The 24,406-nt window shown below is 31.8% G+C and overlaps 1 protein-coding gene across 1 annotated transcript; it reads right to left on the bottom strand.

Annotated features, from left to right (window-relative positions):
• Positions 1-19,007: 19,007 nt before the first annotated feature.
• On the bottom strand, positions 19,008-21,071 carry LOC127076281 (growth-regulating factor 5). The gene is made up of 4 exons (XM_051017882.1): positions 20,553-21,071; positions 19,916-20,426; positions 19,441-19,820; positions 19,008-19,312 (listed from the first exon to the last, which is right to left on the bottom strand). Exons 1-4 carry the CDS (start codon positions 20,737-20,739, stop codon positions 19,305-19,307), a joined length of 1,086 nt encoding a protein of 361 aa, XP_050873839.1. The 5' UTR covers positions 20,740-21,071; the 3' UTR covers positions 19,008-19,304.
• Between the last annotated feature and the right edge of the window lie 3,335 nt (positions 21,072-24,406).

Below are 24,406 nucleotides of genomic sequence, written 5' to 3'. Positions count from 1 at the left end.
TTAAGTGAATTGTAGAACATCGTAAGGTACAGTGTACTTAAGTAGAATACAAAATACGGTAAGGTACCACATGCTTAAGTGATTTTGGCATATCATAAGATATGGGCCACATACACTTAAGTGGGATTTTTAGCTTGCAGCCCACACAAGTGGTTCTATAAATAGAACCCTTGTGCAGAAGCATTTGTTCAGTTGAAATTTTTGTTTCTCTCTCTCTCTCTCTCTCTCACTCACTCACTTAAAGCCTTCATTCGTAGCAGCTAGCACTGAGATTGAAGGAATCCGATTGTGTGGACTGAGTAGAGGCGTTGTCACCATTCAATGTTCGTGATCACTCCTTAGATCTGCATCAAAGGTTTCAATCGCCACAAGAGGTAACGATTCTATCACTGATCATTCCCATTTGTAAGGATCACTAAAGGAGAAATTTTTAATTTCCGCTGCGTTTTGGATCACTATTCTCCTTCAAGATAGGTGTAGGCGCCTAAGGCTAGGGTGCATGCCTTGCTTTATGACATGCATGGTCACATGCACCAAGGCTAGTGACGCATGCATGCCTTTTTATGCATGCAAGGAAGAGACGCCTAAGGTTAGGGAGCATGCCTTGCTTTATGCTCTATTAGAATGGGCACCTGCCTTGGATTATTAGGGCATAGATTCCTTGTGTGCAAGCGCATGCTTGTAGTGTTAGGGCATAGATTCTTAGGGCAGAGATTCCTTGTGTGCAGGCGCATGCATTATATTATCTCGTCTCTGCATGGATTCTTTACATTGCATTGTCTTGTTTTTGGAGATTAATTGTGTGATCAGTACATACACCGTCTATCCTATTTAAGTGCATGTGAATAACAGATCAATGTATTCACCATCAATACCCATACAGATCAGTAGAAACACTAAAGTTACATTTAAAAAAATATCTTCCTCACCATATTACATGATCAGTGCCCATACCGAAGGTGAAATGTTTGAGCATCAATTATTCGGTTTTTGTTTTCGCAACACAGAAGTAACTCGGTTTACAATAAATCGACAATCAAATTTTTCACATTTGAAGCAAAGAATAGAAAAGAAATTTCAATGTAGTCCTGTGGGCCAAATCATCTTTAAAAGTTCGACGTGGTTTACAGATAACCAGGTAAAGTTTTATCAATTGAAGATTCGAGATGATAACGATGTTCATCATATGTTTGTTAGTCATGAACAATATGGGTACAACGATATAGAATTATATATATTACCACAACAATAACAAGTGTCTCAGTTTATTGATCAGTCACAAGTATTTTATGAAACTGATGATGACGAACAAGCTGAGGTCAATGTTGTAGATGAGGAAGAAGAAGAAGTCGAGTTATTGATTGATTCAATGGTGAACGATGAAGAAGAGGAGGAGTCATTACAAGCTAGTCATGTATATTGTCCATCTCAACACATGACAAGCTTGAATTTGGGTTCCGGTGAACCTTCATCAGATATATTTTACAATCCTTATGTGCAAATTGAAGGATCATTGAAAGAAGGACACACATTTCGCACAAAAGAAGATTGTGTAAAAGCTATTAAAAAGTATCACATGAAACTATCAGCTGATTACAGAGTTGATTGAACTAATGCAATGAGGTACAAGATTTATTGTCGAAATGAGCATTGCCTTTTCCGATTGTCAGCTTCTTACCGGAAGAGGAGTGATTCTTGGGAGATTGGATCCATGGGTCCAGTTTACACATGCATGCTCACGAACCCAATGCAAGACCATCGGAAACTTAGCACTTAGTTAATATGAGATGAAATTTTGTTTGTCATTAGAGACAATCCATCGTTAAAGGTGAGTACAATAATCTCGCATATTGTATCACAATATAACTATACCCCGTCATACAGGGAGGCTTGGATAACTAGGACAAAGGAGGTTGAAAAAGTGTATGGCAATTGGGAGGAGTCTTACAAACAACTTCCAAAATACTTGGTGGCTGTATACTTCTAGTAGCTCCATGGACTATTGTCAAGTTGGAAACGTTGCTGGCGTATACCCCAGACGAGACTTGTGCTATTGGAAATGGAATATTTCAGCGCCTCTTCTGGGTGTATCAACCATGCATCAAACATTTTGATTTATGTAAACCTATTATACAAATTGATGGTACATGGTTGTATGGGAAATATAAAGGAACGTTATTGATGGCAGTGGCACAAGATGACAACAACAACATTTTTCCAATTGCCTTTGCCCTAGTTGAAGGGGAGACTGCTGAGGGATGGAGTTTTTTCCTAAGAAATCTCCGATTGCACGTTGCTCCTCAACCTAACTTATGTTTGATCTCTGACCGACACCCTTCAATAGTGAGTGCATACAAAAACATTGATAATGGCTGGCAGGATCCTCTGTCGACACATGTCTTCTGCATTAGACATATCGCTCAAAATTATATGCGGGAGATCAAATGCAAAACATTACGGAAGAAGGTTGTCAATGCAGGTTACACATTAACAGAACCTTCTCACAAACACTACCGCGAAGATATCAGATTGTCAAACACAGATGCAGTATGGTGAATCGACAATATTCCATTGGAGCAATGGACTAGGGCATACGACAACGGTCAACGTTGGGGCCACATGACAATAAATCTTGTGGAATCAATTAACTTTATCTTCAAAGGCATCCGAAACCTACCGATAACCGCTTTAGTGCAGACAACATATTTCAGGCTAGGGAAACTGTTGGAGACCAAACGTTCTAAATGGAGTTCAGTGTTGCAATCTAGGCAGTTATTCAGTGATGCTTCAATGGAATTCATTAGACACGAAGCTGCCAAAGCTAACACACACGTGGTCATGATGTTTGACCGTACTAAATGTTGTTATAGTGTTGCTAAGTCCATGGATCACAATGAAGGCATGTCGATGGGATAATATAGAGTGGAACTAGATAGAGGTTGGTGCGACTGCGGAATGTTCCAAGCCTTTCGTATGCCCTGCTCCCATGTCATTGCGGCATGTTCAAAGGTTCGAAGGGATCCATCATACTTACTATTTGTCGTTGACAAAGTCATAAGTCTATCAAACGTTTACAAAATTAGTTTTTCAGTTGTTACAAAAGAAATTACTGGCCTGCATATCAATGAGACATTCTTCGACACAATGAAATTATGCGAAGAAAGAAAAAGGGCCGCCCAAATAGCACTCGTATTCGAACCGAAATGGATACGACGAACAAAATGGTTCGATTGTGTAGTTCATGTCATCAGTCAGGCCACAATCGTACTAATTGTCCTAGTGTTGGAAAAAGCACAACAAGATAATTTTACATGTACCTCTTTTGCTTTATATTAAAAACAAAATTTATTTCATATGCTAACTTTGTGAGGGAATACCATCACAAACAAATACAACACACTCAAACAACTACAACAATTAGAATAACATTACTATAACTAAGCGACTACAACCATCAAAACAATTTTGAACATATTATGCATCATCCTGCGAACGTATCTGTCAGTCTTAATATCCACCCATTCACGCACTTATCCATTTTGGTTGAACATGGACTAAAGCCATTGAATTCTTCTAATCCTTTCACCATTTTCAATTTCTCCTTCTAACCAACGGTCCAACATCCGATTAAGACGTTCAAACAAATCTATATTCCAAAGTCGAATCTTTATCGGAGGTGCGACTGTTGAAAAGATTAAATGCACATTCTCTTGTGAATGTATTCAGACATGATTAAGGAAAACAAAATTGAAGGTGATTGAAGAAGTTGAAAGAAACTGGAAGTGATTGAAGAAATTGGAGGAAAATGGAAGAGGGTAAAAAGTTCTGTGATGTGAAATAAAATGGGGGATGCGAGGGTGGTATTTATAGAAGTAGCAAACCAAAGCATGCACCAATGCATATGACGCACACACACATGCACACATGCATGCACCAATGCATGTGGCGCATACAGACATGCATGCGCCAATGCATGTGGCGCCTACATGCATTGATTTTGCATGCATGCGTCAAAGCCACTGACGCCTCCTCTATAGCTATATTAGATGCGTCAGTTCAACTGACGCATTGGTTATAAAAAGTGATTATTTCGATTTTTTTTGAAAAATAGGTTACTTAGGGATTTAAATTGAAATTAATAGTTATTTTAAAATAAATGAGAATGATCAACTATGATTAAAACAAATGAATTAATAAAAATAAATTGATTAAATTAAATAATAAATATTAAAGAAAATAAATATATAAAAAAATTACAGAATACATTATACTAAAATTGTATTAATAGAGTTAATATACGATATACATATTTATTCGTCACTATTTAATTAATTATTTTTACTTTTTTTATTATATATTATAAATAAAAATAAGAATTATTATAATAGATTAATTTAAATTTTTTATAAAAATAAACCCATCACAAATATTTGTGCTTTAGAGAGTCAAATAAAAATAATTAGTTTTAAATTGTGCTGGGTACCTGATAATTTGACGTGATATATGATATGATCTGATGATGTGGAAAGATCACTATCAAATAAATTGCAACAAATTTATTTAAGAATTTCAGTTTTGAAATCTATAAATGACTTATTTTATAGTTTGAATTAATGTTAAATAATTAAGAAATTAGAGATAATGTAATCTCATCATCAAATAAAATTATAATATTGTATTATATTATATCAGTATTTTAAAATTAAATATGTGATTTTGTGGAATATAAGTCATGATTCATTGACAGTATAAAAACTACACTACAATGCAGGTTTTTTCTTGATAAGTACACATTCATTTTTTTCTTCATGTTGCTATATAAAAATAAGTAACTAAAAAGTCTATTTGGTTCAATCAAAAAAGGGAAGGAGAGAATTTTTTATTAAAGGAGGGGAATAATTTGATTTACACATATATTTAACTTAAAATATAAAAGAAATGAGAAATTTTTATTAAAAGTATGGGAATAATTTGATTTACTGATTAAAAATATAAAAGGGAATGAGAGAGGAGAGATTTCAATTACAAACCTATTTAATTTACAAAAATAATTTAATTTTTATTCTTGTAATTTTATCCTAAAAAATGATATTTACCATTCTTAATTAAGATGCAAATTTACTAATCAAATATAATGATATTTATTATTTATAATTTAAAAACAAATTCATTAATCAAATATATGTATTTAATGAGGAACATCATAAAATATTTTATAAAATATAACAATAATAATATATAATTTAAAAAGATAGCTCAATACAATAAAAAAATGTAAACAAAAATATTAATATAATTAAAATGTAACAACAAAATTAAATTTTTTTTATTAAAAAACAAAACAAAACACATTATATATATATATATATATATATATATATATATATATATATATATATATATATATATATATATATATATATATATATATAAAAGTTAGGATCAAATGACATCAAAATGTCAAACTTAATAATATGACACATTTGATAACTCTTCTGTCTTTATCTGTATAACAAAATTCACCGTTAGATTGAAAATTATTATCATATAGATCATGCCTATAAAATTTTATATCAATCAAAAATCATTTGATATATTAAAGAGAATGATAAAAATTAACGATTTTCATAAAATTTTGTAAAACATTAGTTTTTATGTATTTCGTTAACATGTAAAATGATTTTCGATTGATATTAAATTTTATAGATATGATTTATATGATAATAGGTTTGAATCAAACGATAGATTTTGTTATACAAATATGTGTTAAATAGTTATCAGATGTGTCATGTTACTAAATTTAACACATTGATGTCATTTGATCATGACTATATATATATATATATATATATATATATATATATATATATATATATATATATATATATATATATATATATATATATATATATATATATATATGTGTGTGTGTATTGTTTATTGCACTAAACCTTATACTAAACATATAACTTCTGAAATTGGTTGGGAAAATACGTATATCAACAATTGTGTTATATTTGAAGAACAACTTACATTGGTTAGTAATTTTGAAGCATCATGCAACTCATCATTTATCTCACACTATTTTATAGTTAAAAAATTATCAATGTTTCAAGTTCTTTATTCAACACTTCCTTTTCTACTAATTCAATTCTTGAATGCATAAAATTCGATGCTTTGAAAAATAAACAAATATGGAAGAAAGTTGAACGAAAACTAGAAGTATTTGAGAGATTTTAACGATAAAACAACATGAGATGAATGATGAGTTGCAGAATACTAGAAAATCATTAATAAGTCTAATATGAGTTTCAGATACAACATAATTTTGCGTATGATTATTTACAAAATCAATTTATTAGGTTATATTTTAAAAGAGGGGTTAATGAAACAAACAGTCGACATTAGATATAATAAACTCAACTCGACAGAACAAGATGAGAGTTGCACAAAGAATTATAAAAAATATAAACTAAATATCAATATTAATCTAAAACTCAAACTCAATTACAACAACTAAACTACAACATATAAATTTTCATAACTTTGGGTAGTAGAACAACTAAACAACAACAACAATAACATCAATAACTCAAAAATAACAGCTTACATTAAACAACAACTAAAAAAAACATCTCTTAACAAAACTACTACAACATCATCAATAAACCTATAACATAAATCAGTTTATACAACAATAAAAAGATTAAACCTCTAGGGTTTAGGGTCTAAACAATGAGTCTCAACAACAATAACAACAACAACAACAATATCAACAACAACGTTAATAAACATATAACATAGATTTCTTAAACAACAACAAAAATATTAAACCTCTAGGATTTAGGGTCTCAACAAAAACAACAACAACAATAAGAACAATATAAGTAGTGATGTTTGACGTACCAGATTACTGAAGAAGAAGTAAAAGAAAATGATTTGGATCTCTGAAGAAGAAACAAGAGCACTAAATTCATAACATCTTTGTATTGAAGGTGATATGTGTCTATGACTCTCATTGGTTAGGGCTCTTCGTTAGAGTTCTATTTTTGTTGTTTAAACAAATGAAACTGGATGCTACAAGATAAATTTATATATATCAGAGAAACATATTCACCTCAGTTGGAAAGAAAACTGAAGTGAAAAGTAGCATACTTTTAGATTAAAACTAAAATATTCAAGAAGACGCCACTTTTAATGATTTAAAAACATAAACTGAGATTGACGAGATTCAAAATATTTTTACTCGATTTTCAAAATAACTGAACAAAATATTTTGTATATTTATAAAAAATAAAGTGCGCCCATAAATTATACCTCAGTTTTTCAATACGTGAGATGAAATCGTTGTCATGATATGTATTATTTGTAGTGTTTGGACAAAAAATCATAATTATTAATCAATCTCAATTTCATAAAGTAAAATAAAAAATGAAAAAAGTAAAAGTGTGTTTTAGTAAAAATAAAACGAATTAAATTGTAGTTAAGCCTATGATTCTATTTGATATCTAACTTGTAATTTAATTTATTAAATCAATTGAACTATTATTTGAAAGTCTCGTCAATTTGACATTGTCCCTTTAGAACGTTGATTATTGTTTACATAATTTAATGATTACTAAAGGTTGGTGTAAATAGTTCTCAGATATTTGTTCATTTATTCTGTTTATAGCATTGTTTTAAAAATCACACCGGAGATCGAACCGGTGAAACATATGGTTTAAAGTTCAATTGATTCAACATACGGTCAAACTGTTTATTAAATAAACTAATAATATAAAATTAAATTTCATAAATATGTCACACATAATCATATGTTCACAATTTAATAAAATAAATATTTTAAAAATTCATTACAAATTTAATACAACAATATCGATAATACATATAATAACATAACATAGTTCTACATTTCATTTTTCAACATTCATTTAAGAACAATTTGACCAAATTAAAGAATTATAATAAAATAAGTTAAACTAATTCAAATCAAAATTAAAATAATAGAATATAATAACTAAAATAAAGTTCAAATAATTAAGAATATCTGAATTAAATAAGATACAATACCAAAAATAAATAATATAATATACTTTATTAAACAAAAAAAAAAGAATTTGAATTGAATTACGACAAATAAATCTTAATTGGCAACAACAAACAATATTTACTTGAACGACAATCAATATTGAGTTAGATATTGTGAATATGTTTGAAAGAGACGGCGTGATGATGATGAAGTGTGGTTGAAAGAAAAACTATAATGGAGTGATAAAACTTAGAAGTTTATCTGATTGTAAAAAATTATAGAACTTTTTTTGTGGTTGAGAATGTATTTTAAGTTTCGATATTGACATATTAAAGTTTATAAAAAAATAATTTTAAATGGTCAATTTGATGATTTTTTTTAACCGGGTGGTTTTCCAAAACCGACTCCGATTCTTTGGTTCGAATGGTTTTGGACGATTCAATCCGGTTTTACTCCGGTTTTGACCCATTAACGATTTTGAAAGGTTAATACAACCGGATTCATTTCCTGTTCCCGATTCAATCGGTTGAACCGGCCGGCTCGGTCCGATTTTTAAAATATTGGTTTATAGTCTCCAAATACCTAACACTCAAGTCTTCATATAAAACAACTCAAGATTTTGGAAAGGCCATACAACCCAAATCTTCAACAAGAAATACGGTTTAAAGGGCTTGAAAGGGGTAACTAAGCTCAATCTTCTAATTTGACAAGAAAGAGCTTATTATTACAACATAGACATATAAGTAAACATGAAAGGTTCAACACGTTTTAGTCTTTAGCAAGAGTACATTTGAATACTGAATGTACACGGGAATATGAAGACTTGTCACACATAAAAAAGAGTTAACACAAGAAATCTAAGGGGTCTGCTAAAAAATGTTCATGCCCATTTCAAGAATCTACTTGTCACTTCAAACTTAAAGACAAAAATAGTTGATAAACAAGATGAAATTATCATCATTAATATTAGGTTTGATAATTTAAATGGATTATAACTCAAGCCTCATCACTAAAAGTAAAGTTTAAAGAAGTTTCTATAAGATTGAAGCACATGATAAGTTTTGAAGTGTGTGAATGTTTTTCCTAACGCGTCTAAGTGAACAATATTGTAAAACTAAAAGGATTTTCTCGTAAAGTTATACGACTAAATCACAAACATATTAAACCAGGTTTTGAAACGTATTTTTTTCGAAGAAATGTTTCTAAAAATACTTTGTAGTCGTGCCATTTGAATTGGGAAGTGTCAGAAAAGTTATGGATAATTTTTTGTACTGAACAATCGATTGGAACTTATAACCAATCAATTGACTTAGTGGAAAATGTGCCCTAATCGCTTAAGACAATGCCTTAATGAATGACAACAACTATATATCTTTTCTTTCCTTTTTAAATTTTCTAATCGATAATTTTTGGCCAACCAATCGATTGGCTCATTAATTTTGGCCAATTTTTTTTTCCTTTTTTTTCCCAATCTCTAGCATATAAATAGAGGCTCATTCCTTCATATTTTCACAAATCGTGAGCTTTCATATCTCACATCTCACTCTCTCTCTAAAAATATATTTTTATTTTCTCTCACTTAGAAATTTAGACGTAGTGCTTTCAAGAAAGATATTTTCTGAGTGAGGCATTTGTGTAATTCAAGAAGTGTAGAATTGTAAGTTCACAAAAGAATTTTTGTTTTACCTTGGTTGAATAATTTATCCATTTAGAGATTTTTTGTTTGGGTTTGAAGCTAAACCCTTAAAATCTTTGGTTTGGAGATTTAGTTACTAAGTCACCATTTCGGTCTGAAGGCTCATCCCATATAAAAGATTTCACAAGTTCAAGATCAACCCAGTATATTATCTCAAGTTGGTTCGTAGTCATCCTGTGTAAAATCCTGGCTCGGTTCGTAAGCTCAACCTGGTTAAAAGCTTGCTAAGGTTGGAGATAAGTTCGGTATAAAATCTCCTAGGTATGTGGTCAGCTCGTCAAAACCCCGATTCAATTCAATTTCAACCTATATTAAAAGCTCATCCCAGCTCAGAACAACCTGTGTAAAATCTCGATTTAAACCTTGAATACTAACTGCTTTAAGTTGCTATTTAGAAAGAAGACTAACCGCTCCATTATGTCGTTAGAAAGGAAGACTCATCGCTTCTCTCCTTGTTCGCAGTTGGTTGGAAATTATCCATAAACTTTATTTTCCGTGTTTAAGGGGGTTCAAGAGTTCAACCTACTAAAAGCTCTTAAGTTTATTGGATATTCTCAAGATCAAATGTTGGGGACATGACTACGTCTTTTGACTGAACTTGTATAATTCCTGGTGTTTTCTCTCTTCCCTTACTTTCCGCAATTTAATTTTCTGCTACTTAATTATAAAACATTTTAATAATATTTTTAAACTCTGAAAAATGATCCCAAAAGTTTTTCAATCCAATTTTTTGACCCCCCCCCCCCCCTCTTGTGTGTGTGGAGTCATATGTCGAACATGATCTTTCGGTTTTGGTTGCATAAAATGAAAGAAATGTCACATTCAAACTCACTTGTTGATTGAGGCGGCTACTAAAGAAGATATGTAAAATAATTTGGTGAGGAGAAAAGAGTTATATTCTTAAGACTTTATCATTTTGCAGTAAAGTTGTTAATTTGTATTGATTATGATTTATTTCATTTTGCATATAAGATGAGTTATCTAAACACCGTCGTTTAAATGTGTTACGGGTTGAAAAACACACCATCAATATCTACCATGGCCTTTATGCAAACCTCGATTGAAACCCTCCTTGGGAATGACCCCTATCTCTAGAGCCAATAAAAATTCTTCTCCCTCAACCCATCTATGGAGTTAGCCCCTCTCATCTTAAAAGTGACCACGCATATAAATCTCATTGCTATACTAGGGATGATAATACCTCTATGTCTTCTTAGAGGATGGCTAGTGACGATTCCATGAGAGAGGGGAAGACAAAAGATATTCTTCTAGCGGTCCACTTTCAAGAGGCCCCGAGAAGAGAAGTCTAAAATAGGAAGACTGAACCTTAAAGGGAGTTCGTGTGACCCTCAATCTACCATGCTTGTGCATTTCCTCCTCACCATCGAGGCCAATATGGATGAGGGGCTTTGACCTCATGCTCTATAGAACGATTACATCTATATTAGTAATATGATAGAGTCTCCCCGTTAAGAGGAAATGAATAAAATGTCTTATCAAATGCATATGGAATCTGTTTTGTTAGATTTTGGAGTTGTTGGGATATCTGATATATTTTCTTTTAGAAGCCTCCCAAAAGAAAAGAAAGCTATCCAACTATGTGTCTATGCTAATCTTCTTGAGAATGACAAACTTTGTGACGAGCTTATTGAAGCAGGGGAGCTCTTGAGGTAGGTAGGTGTGAGGTGCAAAAGTATGAGTCTCCACATACCTTGGATAAGAGGGTGAAAGATATAGAACAAGTTATTATAGAGAAGGAGGTAGTAGTAGCCTTTTTCTAGAAAGCTTCATTTGACACATAAACTATCTAAGTCAATGTCAACGAGGCTCTTGATTATTCTAACAAAAGAATGGGGGAGTTGGAAGAATCTCGACGTTATGCTCATAAAGGTTTTAGAGGTGAACCAAGAGAAGTTGTGGGATGTGAAAGCTGAGAAATTTTACTTGAATAGCCAATATGTGAAGGTTATTGAGATAAGTTACTCAATTATGAAAGTTTTCTTTAAAAATGCTTTGAAGCATGTGGAATTTTTCCCTTAAGCATACAAATCTGGAGGGAGAAAATCCATGTTAAGAAAGAAGTAGTAGGTGAAAAGGTGATTCCTCTTGGGGGAGTATATCCTCTCATAATATCCCCCTTTTTTCATGGATGAATTAGTCTACCTTAGACCAGGGCCCCATTGTTTTAGCTTTAGGTCCACTTGTAATGTCAATAAAAGTTAATGAAATGTTCGTCTTTCCCTTCGTGTAATGAATCCCTGTTTTATGCAAAAATGGAAGAAATTTATCTATTTTGTTGAACGAAATATATGACTTTTTGTGCTCTCTTTCTTTATCTAGTTTAAAGGGAGATTTTAGGTGTCTTACAACTTTATTTTTTATTTCCTCTTGTTCCCAGCCTTCCTCGTTTTAGGGTTATTGTCCTTGGTAACTACATCAGTTAATTTGATGGGCATCTTAGTGGAGCGTGCTCGACCATGGGTTTGTCCCTCTTTTTTGTCACCAAGTGAAAACTTGGATTGAGGCTGACGTAAGGGTATGGGTTCACCTCCTCCACTAAGGAGTGCTAGACACTAAAAGGGGGTGATCCTAGAGCACCATATTTGTGTTCAAGGCATATGGTGTCTTTGATAGTGCATCACCTTTGAGTTCGAGGTTTGACGCTTTGAGTGCACACCCCCTCCACGTTCGAGGTTCATAGTGTCTCAACTAAGATTTATGTTTTGGCCTGTAATTTACAAAATAATAATGCGATAAATTTTCAAGAATCTAATTTATTAACTTTACAGTGATATGTTTAAATCGAAGAAGTTTATACAAACCGATGGGAATCACATAATAGAAATGACTTAGACGTGACATTGTTCCAATTAGGTAGCTATTATTTCACATGTAAGGGGATTCTCCTAGATAAATTTCAAAGTGCATGGTATGCTTTCATGACTGGTATGTGTCCGGTTTTGAGTCGATTCCTTCTTATTTGACACATTTTTTGCTCATCGTCTGAGAAGGTCGGGGGTCAAATATCTCTAGTTCAAACTATTTGTTGGACCTTGTCATGGTTAATAGTCTGACATCAGCCCTTGATAAGTTGCGGTTGCATTTATCGAACCAAAAGGAATCATTGTATACATCAACCATGCTCTTCACCATAAGCAATCTTCTCTATGCATCTATCAAAGTTAGTGACATTAATGTCTAGGGGGTGATGTATGTAAGAATTAGTCATATACTATTTCTCTCTTTGTTGGGTGAATGTTACATCCAGGTTCCATTGTAGTGCTTTATGTATGTAACTATCTCCTTCTAGGTCAATACAAATAGTTACATGTTTCTCATGTATGTTGTGGTGCTTCATCTTCAGGTTGAGGCAACAATTTCCAAGGAAGTTGAGTAGAGTCTCTCTAAGATGCATTTGTAGGAAATTTTACAAGGGACCACTAGAACTGCAAGTCTAGTGGCCTAACGTCTCTTTCTTCTTCAAACTTAACCATTAGCTATATGAAGCTTCAAGGCCAGGTTACCGACCCATTGAAAGCTTGCAAATCATGGCCATATAGTTTGATAGCTTTTGCATTTTCAAGCCCAACTTCTCAAAGAGTTTGTCTTACATGATTTTTCATTATCTCCTTATGTCGATGAGTATCCTTGACACGTCAAAATTGGCCATGATGGACGTAATTACCAGTAGAATATTTCGTTGGGGATGCTGCAATTTTTCACTATCTATAACCCCTACGGTGGGTCTCTTCGGCTTCTCGTTGTTTTAAGTCTCCCCCTTTTTTTCCACCACCATTAGTTATGTGATATTTATCTTCACTTCAAAAAGCATGTGAAAGATTTTTTTCTTTCAACATGCGTCTAGTCATGTTCATTATGGTACCATTCATCCTCTCAATAAGACCATTATATTGAGGTGTGTATGATGTTTTAATCTCATGAAGAATTTCCATCTCATTAGAAAAAGTTTTAAATTCTATTTAAGTTTACTTACCATCTCCATCACTCCAAAGGATCTTGAGTTTCCTTTCTGCTTATTTTTATGCCTTCACTTTAAACTTCTTGAAAACATGAAGCATTTCATATCTGGTCTTAATCAAATAGACCCCCATTTCTATTGAACTCATCCACAAAGGTAATATGTATTATCTACCAATGAAATTGTGTGAAAGGGACCACATACACATGTATCATGTATGTACCATATAAAGTTACCTTGATCTCTCATTGGAATCTATGATACAAATGATTTCCTTTATTTCTTGCATATCAAGCCAATCTTGCACCCATCTTAAGGAAATATGATTCTAGGCAAACCATATACCACTTTTCTTTACTTTAAAGTACAACTTCTCTTAAAATTGTCCATATCTAAAGTGCCATAACCAAGCATCATCTCCAGTCACCTCATAAGCAAAACACTTAGAATATTTTGTGTTTATATGGACTTGAAAGGTTATATTTTGATATAGATGAGTTGTCTAAATATTTCTTGGATGTGAATAAAATACCACTATAGGATTTATGGAAAAGTGCATGGTAAACTGCTTCTGAGTCAACTGGTCAATGCTTAACAAGTTACTCAACATCGTGCTTGGAATACACAACACACATGTGATGAGTGCTTTATTTCCTTGCCTGTATTTGATAAAAACATCACCAAATCCCTAAGATATAATGGTTCCTTTATCATCAAATCTAATCTTCCTCTTTCTTGAATCATCAATCCTAACTAGCCAACCACAATGAATTGTCATGTGTTTTGAATCATCAGACTCAGAAGAAAAATCCTAGCTTTTCCATACAATTTGATTCGAGTCATGTTAACTAGTGATTCGAATCACACTTCAAAATTTGCTTCTTGGTTAAAAACTTTGACTATTTGACTAGAATCATATCGCGAGGACTACAATCAACCATTTTGATTTATGAATGCGTAAAAATGGATTAAGAACCTAGCGCTAAAGTGCACAATCAAGTGAGGAAAATCAAATACGATAAAATAAATCAAAAACTAAATTTACAAGCATCAAAAGAGAAACAGGTAACCCCTAGAAGGCAGAGGAAACTTCACCATGGTATATTTAATGCCTTTCAGATATCCCATGATCCTCTTGATTGCTTGCATAAGTGACAATGTAGGTTTCTACATAAATCTTCTCACCACACATACATTGTGACTTATATCAAGTATGGAATTGCAAGTGTACCTCAAGTAATCAACCATTTACTTGTATATGGTGCTATCAATATCCTTTCCCTCTTTATATTTTCTTAATTTTGAATTTGTTCCCAAATGAGTACTTATTGAGTTTCACTTCAACATATTAAATTTCTTCAAGATATCATTGATGTAATGCCTCTTTTTAATGACCAGTCCCTTCATGGTTGCATAAAATTCAAGACCAAGGAAGTAACTTAGACTTCCTAAGTCTATCATATCAAATTAAACTCTCATTCTAAATTTGAGATTCCTCGATCTAATTATGATTGCATCTCGTCATGAGTAGATTATCTATATATAGACACACCATGTTAAGATTATCTTGATTCATGCCTTTCACATATATTTCATGTTCAATTGTACACTTGGAATATCCAATCTACTTTAGGAACACATTAATCCTCTTTTTCAAACTCTTGGAGCTTATTTCAGGCCATATAGAGACTTATTAAACTTCATGACATCATCTTCTTCATCTTTCACAATTAAATCTTGAGGTTGCTCAACATAAACTTCCTCTTTGAGTAGCCATTGAGAAACGCATACTTGACGTCTACTCGAACAAGATTCCATTGTAATAAGTTAGCCATAATTATTACTAATATAATTGTCTCAATTATTTCCACTAGTGCAAAAAAAATCAATAAAAGTCGAGGCTAGAATTTTGTCAAAACTCTGCAACAAGCCATGCCTTTTATTTGGCAATGGAACTATCTAAAAGTTTCTTTACTTTGTATAACCATTTAACAAAAAATACATATCTTCTTTGTTGGTTAGGGGACTAGAATACATGATTGATTATTATCTATTTCTTTAATTTCTTCCTCCATAAGGGTAACTCACACATAGGATATAATTGCTTCTACATAACTGAGTGGCGCATCATCAACAAATAAGGCTTGGTGCACTAGGTGTCTATTTGGTTTGATCATCTGGTCTACAATAACATCATATTCATGGAGACTTCTATTTGGGAAATTAAACCGTTGTGATCTTCTTTCTTTCTGTACTTGTATAGTTCCTCTTCCAGAAACACTAGATTGGCTCTAGTCATCAAGGAAAACAAACAACACACTTGAAGATGATTTAATCAATTGAATTTACCAATTACGACATTCACACTCATTTCTTGTAACATGTCCGCTAGAACCAATCCTTTAGATCAACAAATTATACAACTTGTAGGAATCTATAATGTGGTAGCCTATAAGAATCATCATTTCACTCTTATCTTCAAGTTTCATCCTTATTTGGTATTAAGTAAGTTTTAAATATAAAGACCTAGAGATCCTTAAGTGGTTGATAAATGGAATGTGAGATGAATAGATTACCTTTAGAATAATGTTTACTCTCTTAGTTGAACTCATGTTGTGCATATAATAGGCAGTTGTGACAACTTCACTTAAAAAATCATGTTGAAGTTTCTTTTCTTTCAACATGCATATGATCATGTTCATAATGGTTATATTCTTCCTCTCAGCCAGACCGTTATGTTGAAGGGTGTAAGGTTTTTTAATCTCATGATGAATTCTCATCTCTTTACAAATGGGTTAAAATTGTCTTGAAGTGTACTCACCACCTCCATTACTCCAAAGGATTCAGAGTTGCCTCTCTGCTAGTTTTTCTACCATGACTTTAAACTTCTTAAAAACTTGAAGCACTTCATCTTTTGACTTAATCAAATAGACCCACATCATTCTATTGAACACTTCCACAAAGGTAACACCATAAAATTATCTCCCAATGACACTTTGTGAACAAGACCACATACACCAATATGCACCACATCAAATTTACCTTGATCTCTCATTAGAATATGTGACACAAACGATTTCCTTCATTTTTTGCATATCAAGCAATTCTTGCACATATCTAGAGGAAACCTGATCCTAGGAAAACCATGCACCATTTCTCTTTACTTTAAGGTATAAATACTCTTTAAATTGTTCATATCTAAGGTGTCATAACCAAACATCATCTCCAACCACCTCAAAAGCAAGACACTTAGAATCTATTATGTTTATGTGGACTTAAAAGGTCTTATTCTGAGAGACATGAGCTCTAAAAATAGTTCTTTAATGTAAGTCAATGACCTCTATATGATTTATGGAAAAGTGCTTCGTAAACCCTTTCTAAGACAACTGACTAATTCTCAATAGTTACTCATCATCGTACTTGGAATATACAACACATCTGTGATGAGTGCTTGATTTTCTTGTCTGTGTTTGATCAAAACATCACCAAATTTCTCTGATAGAATGCTTATATTATCAACAAATAACATCTTTCTCTTTCTTGAATTATCGAAGTTGACTAGTAATTCTCGATGGGTTTTCCTCTAATTTGAACATCCTATGTCTAAATACCACTAATCTTTACTTCCAAGTTCATCATTTGTTATTGCCAATGGGAGAAAATGATATGAATCGGGATTACTTTCAACTCGATCCATGCATGCTTCTTTCTCGGCATTGCCTCTGCCATAAGAACATGTTTTCCTTCATTCTCATCATCAACATGACCTTTCTAAAAAATGTCCCAAACCTCCTTCTATGAGATTGCATTCCTCATTTTGTTTTAAGAATTCCCATATCAACAATTAATGCATGAAGAACATCGTCTTGAAATCTTTCTTTTTCAATTCTTTATATAATATTCTGAACATTGGATGCATATTTAACAAGTCTTACATATCCGTTTGCACTATATCCAACCCATCTTAAAAATAAAATAAAAACACATTCTTTTGTTTGTTCCATCTATCCCAAGTCTTGATATCAAGAAACGAGAGTTTTCCACAAAAATTATTTTCAAGATTCTCTAAAGAAATTGCAATCTTCACTTAACGATATAGACACACATTGAAGAAAAAGAGAGAAAATAAATAATTAGTGGTGGTATAAAAAGGAGTCAAAGTAATGCCACATCATTCGTTTATCATTCGTTTAATTACAAAAAGCACTTTTATATTGCAATTTTAACAAAAACATTCACTTGTGATTGATAAACTTGAGATCTTAATTCTAATGAACCAATAATGATTATTTATCCAATACTCATTGCACTTACAAACACCGACAAAGACTAATAACATAACCAACATAGTTAATTAATTACTTGTGCAATAATTGACTTAACTAACATAACCATGAATTACACTATTAACAAAATTGTGTATGTTAGCATAAAAGCATCTTATATGTTTTTTCTGAGATCTATATAGTTTTCTTTTAAATGTCACTCTCTAAATAGTAAAGAGGATCTATCAATTCTCATATATTTAAGTGTTTTCCAAAAAGGATTTCAATGCAAATTTGGCATTGGAACTTCAACTGCAAAAAATTCAATATAAAATTTCATAATTCTAGATTCTAAGAGACTCCCTTAAAAATGTATTCTTTTGTTTATATTATAATAAGAGAACTGTGTATAATCCATCCAAAAAAACATCATTGATATGCATCAGAAAGTCCCAACCACCAAATGATAGATTTAATTCAGATATGTGGGACAGGAGAGAATTGTAATTTACACAAATAAATATCTCCAAACTATAGTACAGTTGGCACATGATACCATTCTGCTAAAACTTTTTCCTTTGTTAAAAAAAAACTTTTTTTAAACACAATGTTTACATTTTCTTAATGTTGATTTGTGACCATTGATACGTCTGATATCGATCCAACGACTAGGATAATACTAAAAACGACCGAATCTATTTTTGGTCTATTGGCCTAAAGGCGGAAATTTCACCCTCTTAAAGATGAATAAAAGAAATATTGGGGATTCAAACTCATGCTCTTACAATCAAATCAAATGTTTCGTACAATTATCAATTGAGCTGACTTATGACTTATGAGAATTTTATTGTGAAAGAAGTGTTTCTCTCTCACCTAATCTTAAATAGTAGTAAATATATGCAAAATACTTCAGCACATGTTTTCTGAATGTTGGGTCCATGCATCACAACAACAGAACACAAAGTATCAGAAACAAACACAAACATATCAGAAAGCTTAATTTGAATTGTCCTTGATTGCTATTACTACTACCACCCATTTGAAAAAGTAGATTGCATAGAAACTTAATATATATGCTTTCCAGTCAAACAACTTAAGTGTGAAAATCTGAGACATGTTTTTTTTTTTAATAAAACTTTTCTTCATGTTGAAGAAACAAACATATTATAATAAAATGACACAAAAATCCTAATGTGGTCCCCTACATAACACAATAAAGATCACACCTTTTGCTAAAGAAAATTCACCCCAGCCACACATAACATCTTGATCTTTAACTCTTTCTTGGCAGTATTCAGTATCCACCGTCAACTCATTATCATCAAAATAATAACTTCATTCATCTGTCATGTGTAATCATAATAAAGTATAATATTAAATAACTTTGAACAAAAATATCATAATATATATTAATAACAAAAAAACAAAGGAATATTGATAAATGATAATGATATTGATATTGATAATGAACCTGTTGGGATCCTGGAGTTGGAAGCAAGATCTAGCCAAGAATCTGTGTTCTTTGGTGTCCACTCGCCAAAGAAATGATGAAGTGGTTTCTGAGTTGTCTCACTTTCTTTGTCCTTGTTTGTTGTTGGTCTTGTTGATTTGAAATCTGTGCCTAAAACAAAACAGTGCTGTTCTTGTTGTTGTTGCTGTTGCTGTTGCTGTCTTGGATCATCATCATTGATGTTCTGAAATTGTGAGCTTGCGTATGATGATGACTTAAAGGAATTCAGTTGTTGTTGTTGATATGAATCATGATAACTCCTAGAAGAGCCGGAAGCTTCTGGAAAGAAAGTTCTCTCATCCATAGTTCCATCTCTTATCCCTTGAACTTGAACATGCCTCCTTTATCATCAACAATCAATTATTACATCAAAAACTAGTATTTTAAGGTTTCTGTAACACAACAATAATGGTTTTGTTTTTGTATTCGTACATACCTGTAGTCTTTTTCATCGTGAGAATAAGATCCAGAATCCAAAAAGAGGTGATGAGTAGTAGAACCGTCATGAGGTTGAAACTCAGAATGATCAAGAGGTTTAGAACCAGTAACAGATTGCTGAGAATAAAAGTAAGGGTTTTGGTAGGGTTGTGAAAAGGCTTGTTGTTGAGATTCATGAAAAGGAAAAGAAGAAGGTGATGTTAAGGTGTTGTTGTTGTTGTTGTTGTTCAAGGAGAGGTTTCTGGTATTTGTTTGAGAATGAGATTGAGATTGAGATTGAGATAGAGAGATTGAGTTTGTGTGTGTTGTTGTTGATGATGATGAAGACACAACTAGTTCCACAGGCTTTCTTGAACGGTTTCTACCTCTGTGCATGTGTCTTTCACAGTACTTAGAGTCTGGATATGCTTCCTTTGAACATCTCCATTTCTTGCCATCTGTTCTTCTGCACCTTCCTGGCTCTGGGTCTACTTTTCTGCCAAATCCCATTTCAAAACATCCCCACCCAACTGCACCATACACAGTTATCATAACAAATACATAATAATAATAATATCAATAATAACAATAATAAAAATAATAACAATAACAGAAAATTATTTTATATATATATGAAAAAGAAAAAAAAAACTTACTTGGAGGATGTGGAAAGATTCTTGAAGATATAGAAGTGTCCAAGCTTCTTTTGATAGAGAAGATAAGATCTGGTGGAATAGGTGTTCCTGTAACCATGTATTTGAAAACAAGAGCTTGTTGTTCAAGCTCTTGCCATTGATTTGGTGTAAAAGGTGACCTATTTCTTGAACTTGCACTACTCATCATTTTTTTGAGAGTTTTTTTCTCTCTTTAAGATTTTGAGGTTTATGAATTATATTGTGCTATGTAAGCTATGCTGATGCATGTGTTGTGTTGTGGCAACTCTTGAGGTATTTTTTTTTGCTATGTGGTGGATGGAAGAGTGAATGAGTGTGATGTTATAATGACTGCACCTCTCTGTGATGGTTTCTGTAATTTTTGGTCTGCACCTGCCTTTGTTGTTGTTGCTGCTGCTGCTATTGTCTCTGACATCTTTTACAGAAATTCATAAACAAATGTACAAAGAAAAAAATAAAATAAATTCAAATGCATGTTAGTAGTCCATGCACCTTTGGTTTTGCTGTCTCCACATCACTCTTTGAAAACAGTGCCATTAGATTATGTGTAAGTGTAAGCTGCTTAGATACCTATACTCACTATTATTATATCATATCATGTAATTTGGTAGAGTATTTTCATCCCAAATAAAAAATAATGGGATGAAATAGTATAAAAAAATGCTTTTAAGATGTTATTCATTTATTGTAAATATAAAATAATTTATAATAATGTAAAAGATTTTAACTAAAATGTAAAGTTGAAAACAATTATTAATGTCAAACCTTCACGAAGAATTGAGAGACGGGAGAAACAACGGAATCAAAGCTCCACTTATATGTCATACAAGGAGACGTCACAACTTTAGATTAAATTAGTATATATTGTGTCGTCTTCCTTATAAATTAATATATTATTTATTTAGATAGAATCACTTATATTTGTATTAAAGATTTATTTATCTCATAAATTTAATATTTTATTTATTTATATTTGATGTAAAATTTAACCTCTCACACTTATAAACGGAAGAATCTCTTCCATAAGTAAGTTTGAGAAATTCAGAAAAATCAAACACTATTATAAAATATATCTTTGGTAACACTATATTATTATGGTCGTTTAAACAACCATAGTAATAATTTATTTTCACGTGCCTGAAGTTTTTATTTTATTGAAAGACATTGCATCACAGTCCTTATTAACACCATTTGTGATAGATGAAAGTTTACTTATTTCAATTCCTAATACCAACAATTCTTTATATTTTTCGTTACAAAAATGACTTGTCCTTATAATCTTATAAATATATTAATACTAAATCACCTATTACCACAGTTATATCATAAACCATTATGAATAATACTTATATTTTATTATGGTTTTATTAACAACCGTGGTGATAAGTTTTACATATATAAGTGAAGTTATCAAACTTTCCCACATAATAGTCGTCACTCTCTAAACAAAATCCTAACATCTCTCTCTTCCACATGTAGCGAACTCATCTTCATAAACTTCTTCATATTAAAAGGTAGTCAAGTTCAAACGATTTATCATTCTTCTTCTTCATAAGCTTTCTTCCATGTTATTCGTACGCTTTCTTCCATTTTTCTATGTATAAGTTCTTCCATTTTTCTTTGTTTTTCATATGCTTTCATTTGGCATGACTTCGTGTTTTCATTTGGGAGAAAGCTTAGGGTTTAGGGTTTTCATTTTGCATGATTTTCATGTTTTTAGGTTATCTCTACTTGCATCTCTGTTTTTGAAATGGATCTTAGTTACCATATTCGTTCCATGTATGACACTATCTCTTCTTAAAAATCTAAAAATCTCGGTTACGATATATGCTCCATGAAATGATCTCTGCTTTTGTGTTCTTCTTAAAAATCTAATTTGTGTATAGGTCAATTATATTATGTTTATGACACGAATTCATTAGAGACATAAATGTATTGGACATTACTTGAGTTTCTGTTTATGTTAACATGCTGTTAATGCCATACTAGTTTATATTTCCAAATCAGGTTAACATATTGTTTGTAGGATTACAATGTCATGCTAGTTTATGTTTCCAAATCAGGTTAACATCATAATATACATTTTGACTTGTAGGTGTGGTTCACATATTGTTTGTTTGGCTATGAAGAAAAAATATAAGGAGGACGAAGCTAATGTGAAAGTTGCATATTTGTGTGAAAGACCTAGATCATAAGGCACAAGTTTGCCGCTCTCACTTCAGCTTCATCCTCCTTTCATCATGGATTCTATTCTGAGACAAGTAGATCATTTCTTTTTTTCATTCTCCATGATTTTTTCAATAAAATGTATGTTTGTGAAAAAATTTATGAGTTCATATGTTGTTGTTGTTCAAAATGTTCATCTCGTTTTTAATTTTAGTTGAGTTTATTATATTATATGTAGATTGCTTGTTTCACTAACCTCTCACTAAACATGCATTCATTTAAATTGATTTAGAAAATGATAATCTAAAAATTAAGTTATATTTGAAAACCAACTTAGATCAATCAATATTTTTCGAATTGCATGCATCTTGTAATTCATCTCTCGTTCTTTAACATATAAAATTTGATTCAATGCCCCAAGTTCTTCAAAGTAAGAGTTCATTATTTTCTATTTTATATTGCAAAATATTAAATTTGCTGAGAAATTTTGAATCATCTCCATCACTGTCATTATAATAATAATCATCGATTAAAATCATGATGATGATAATGATGACGATGACTCAGAATTAGTCAACAAATTGATACTTTGCAAAATAAACTATAAGAGAATTAACCCTTGCTTTGAACAACTTGGGGCATTGAACCAAATTTTATATGTTAAGAGTGAGAGATGAATTACAATAAGCATGCAATTCGAAAAACAGTTGAGCGTCGAAGTTGTTTTTCAAGAATAATTAAAATTTTCAAATTATTATCTTCTAAATCAATTTGAATGGTTGTATATGTTTATTGAGAGGTAGGGAAAAACAATCAATCCACATATTTTATAATAAACTCATATATATACCACCACGGTTAGAATATATAATTGTGGTGAAATGTTAATTTTATTCGCGCTTTAATTAAATTGATGTGGTTGGATTTCGAATCCATGACATATATATATCACAACAGTTATTTAATACAATTGTTGTGATAGGTAACACACTACCTAATTTATTACAAGGTCATATGTCCAAGAGCATAATTACAACCACACCATATCTCACAACGGTTTGTCAACCGTGATGGTATCCATTTTTCAATAGTTGTGAGAGGTTTTCCGTAATAGTGAATGTTTGATAGCCACGTGAGTTTGAGACGTCACAGATCCATCTAAAATCTTAAAATATTAGATATATGAATAGTCTTTTATAAATTTAAGGTTTAATACATATTTTAGTTTATTAACTTAATTTAAACTTTCACTTTAATTCCTTAACTAAAAAACATTATAAGTTAGTCCTTTAACTTCACTTATGTTACTCTATTCGGCCTCTTCCATCAATTTCTAAGGAAAAAAACGTTAAGTTCTGGTGACGTGGTGTGACAGCAAGACCATTGATACAAATTTGAGTCAGCATATGTAGTAAAAAATTGATATACGGTTTAAACTGCGGGAATTCCCCGAAAATAAAACCCGAACGATTTAAATAGCGTATCAATTTTTAACTACATATGTTGACTCATATTTGTATCAGTGAATTTTCTGTCACGCCACATCATCAGAACTTAATTTGTTTTGTCAGACATTGATAGAAGAGACCAAATAGGTTAACGAAAATGAAGTTAGGGGACTAACTTGTAATTTATTTTAGTCAAATGACCAAAACGAAATATTAAATTAA

This window comes from Lathyrus oleraceus, chromosome 4 (genome assembly GCF_024323335.1).
Source record: "Lathyrus oleraceus cultivar Zhongwan6 chromosome 4, CAAS_Psat_ZW6_1.0, whole genome shotgun sequence".
NCBI lineage: Eukaryota > Viridiplantae > Streptophyta > Magnoliopsida > Fabales > Fabaceae > Lathyrus > Lathyrus oleraceus.
The sequence above is the reverse complement of the archived record's forward strand: the minus strand, read 5'-3'. Positions and strand labels throughout refer to the sequence as shown.

Excerpts from the sequence above, each read along its gene's own strand:
- LOC127076281 (XM_051017882.1), bottom strand. The coding sequence starts at position 20,739 with ATGATGAGTAGTGCAAGTTCAAGAAATAGGTCACCTTTTACACCAAAT. Across the intron at positions 20,427-20,552 it reads AATCTTTCCACATCCTCCAA|TTGGGTGGGGATGTTTTGAA; the intron begins GTAAGTTTTTTT and ends TGTATGGTGCAG. Across the intron at positions 19,821-19,915 it reads CACGATGAAAAAGACTACAG|GAGGCATGTTCAAGTTCAAG; the intron begins GTATGTACGAAT and ends TTGATGATAAAG.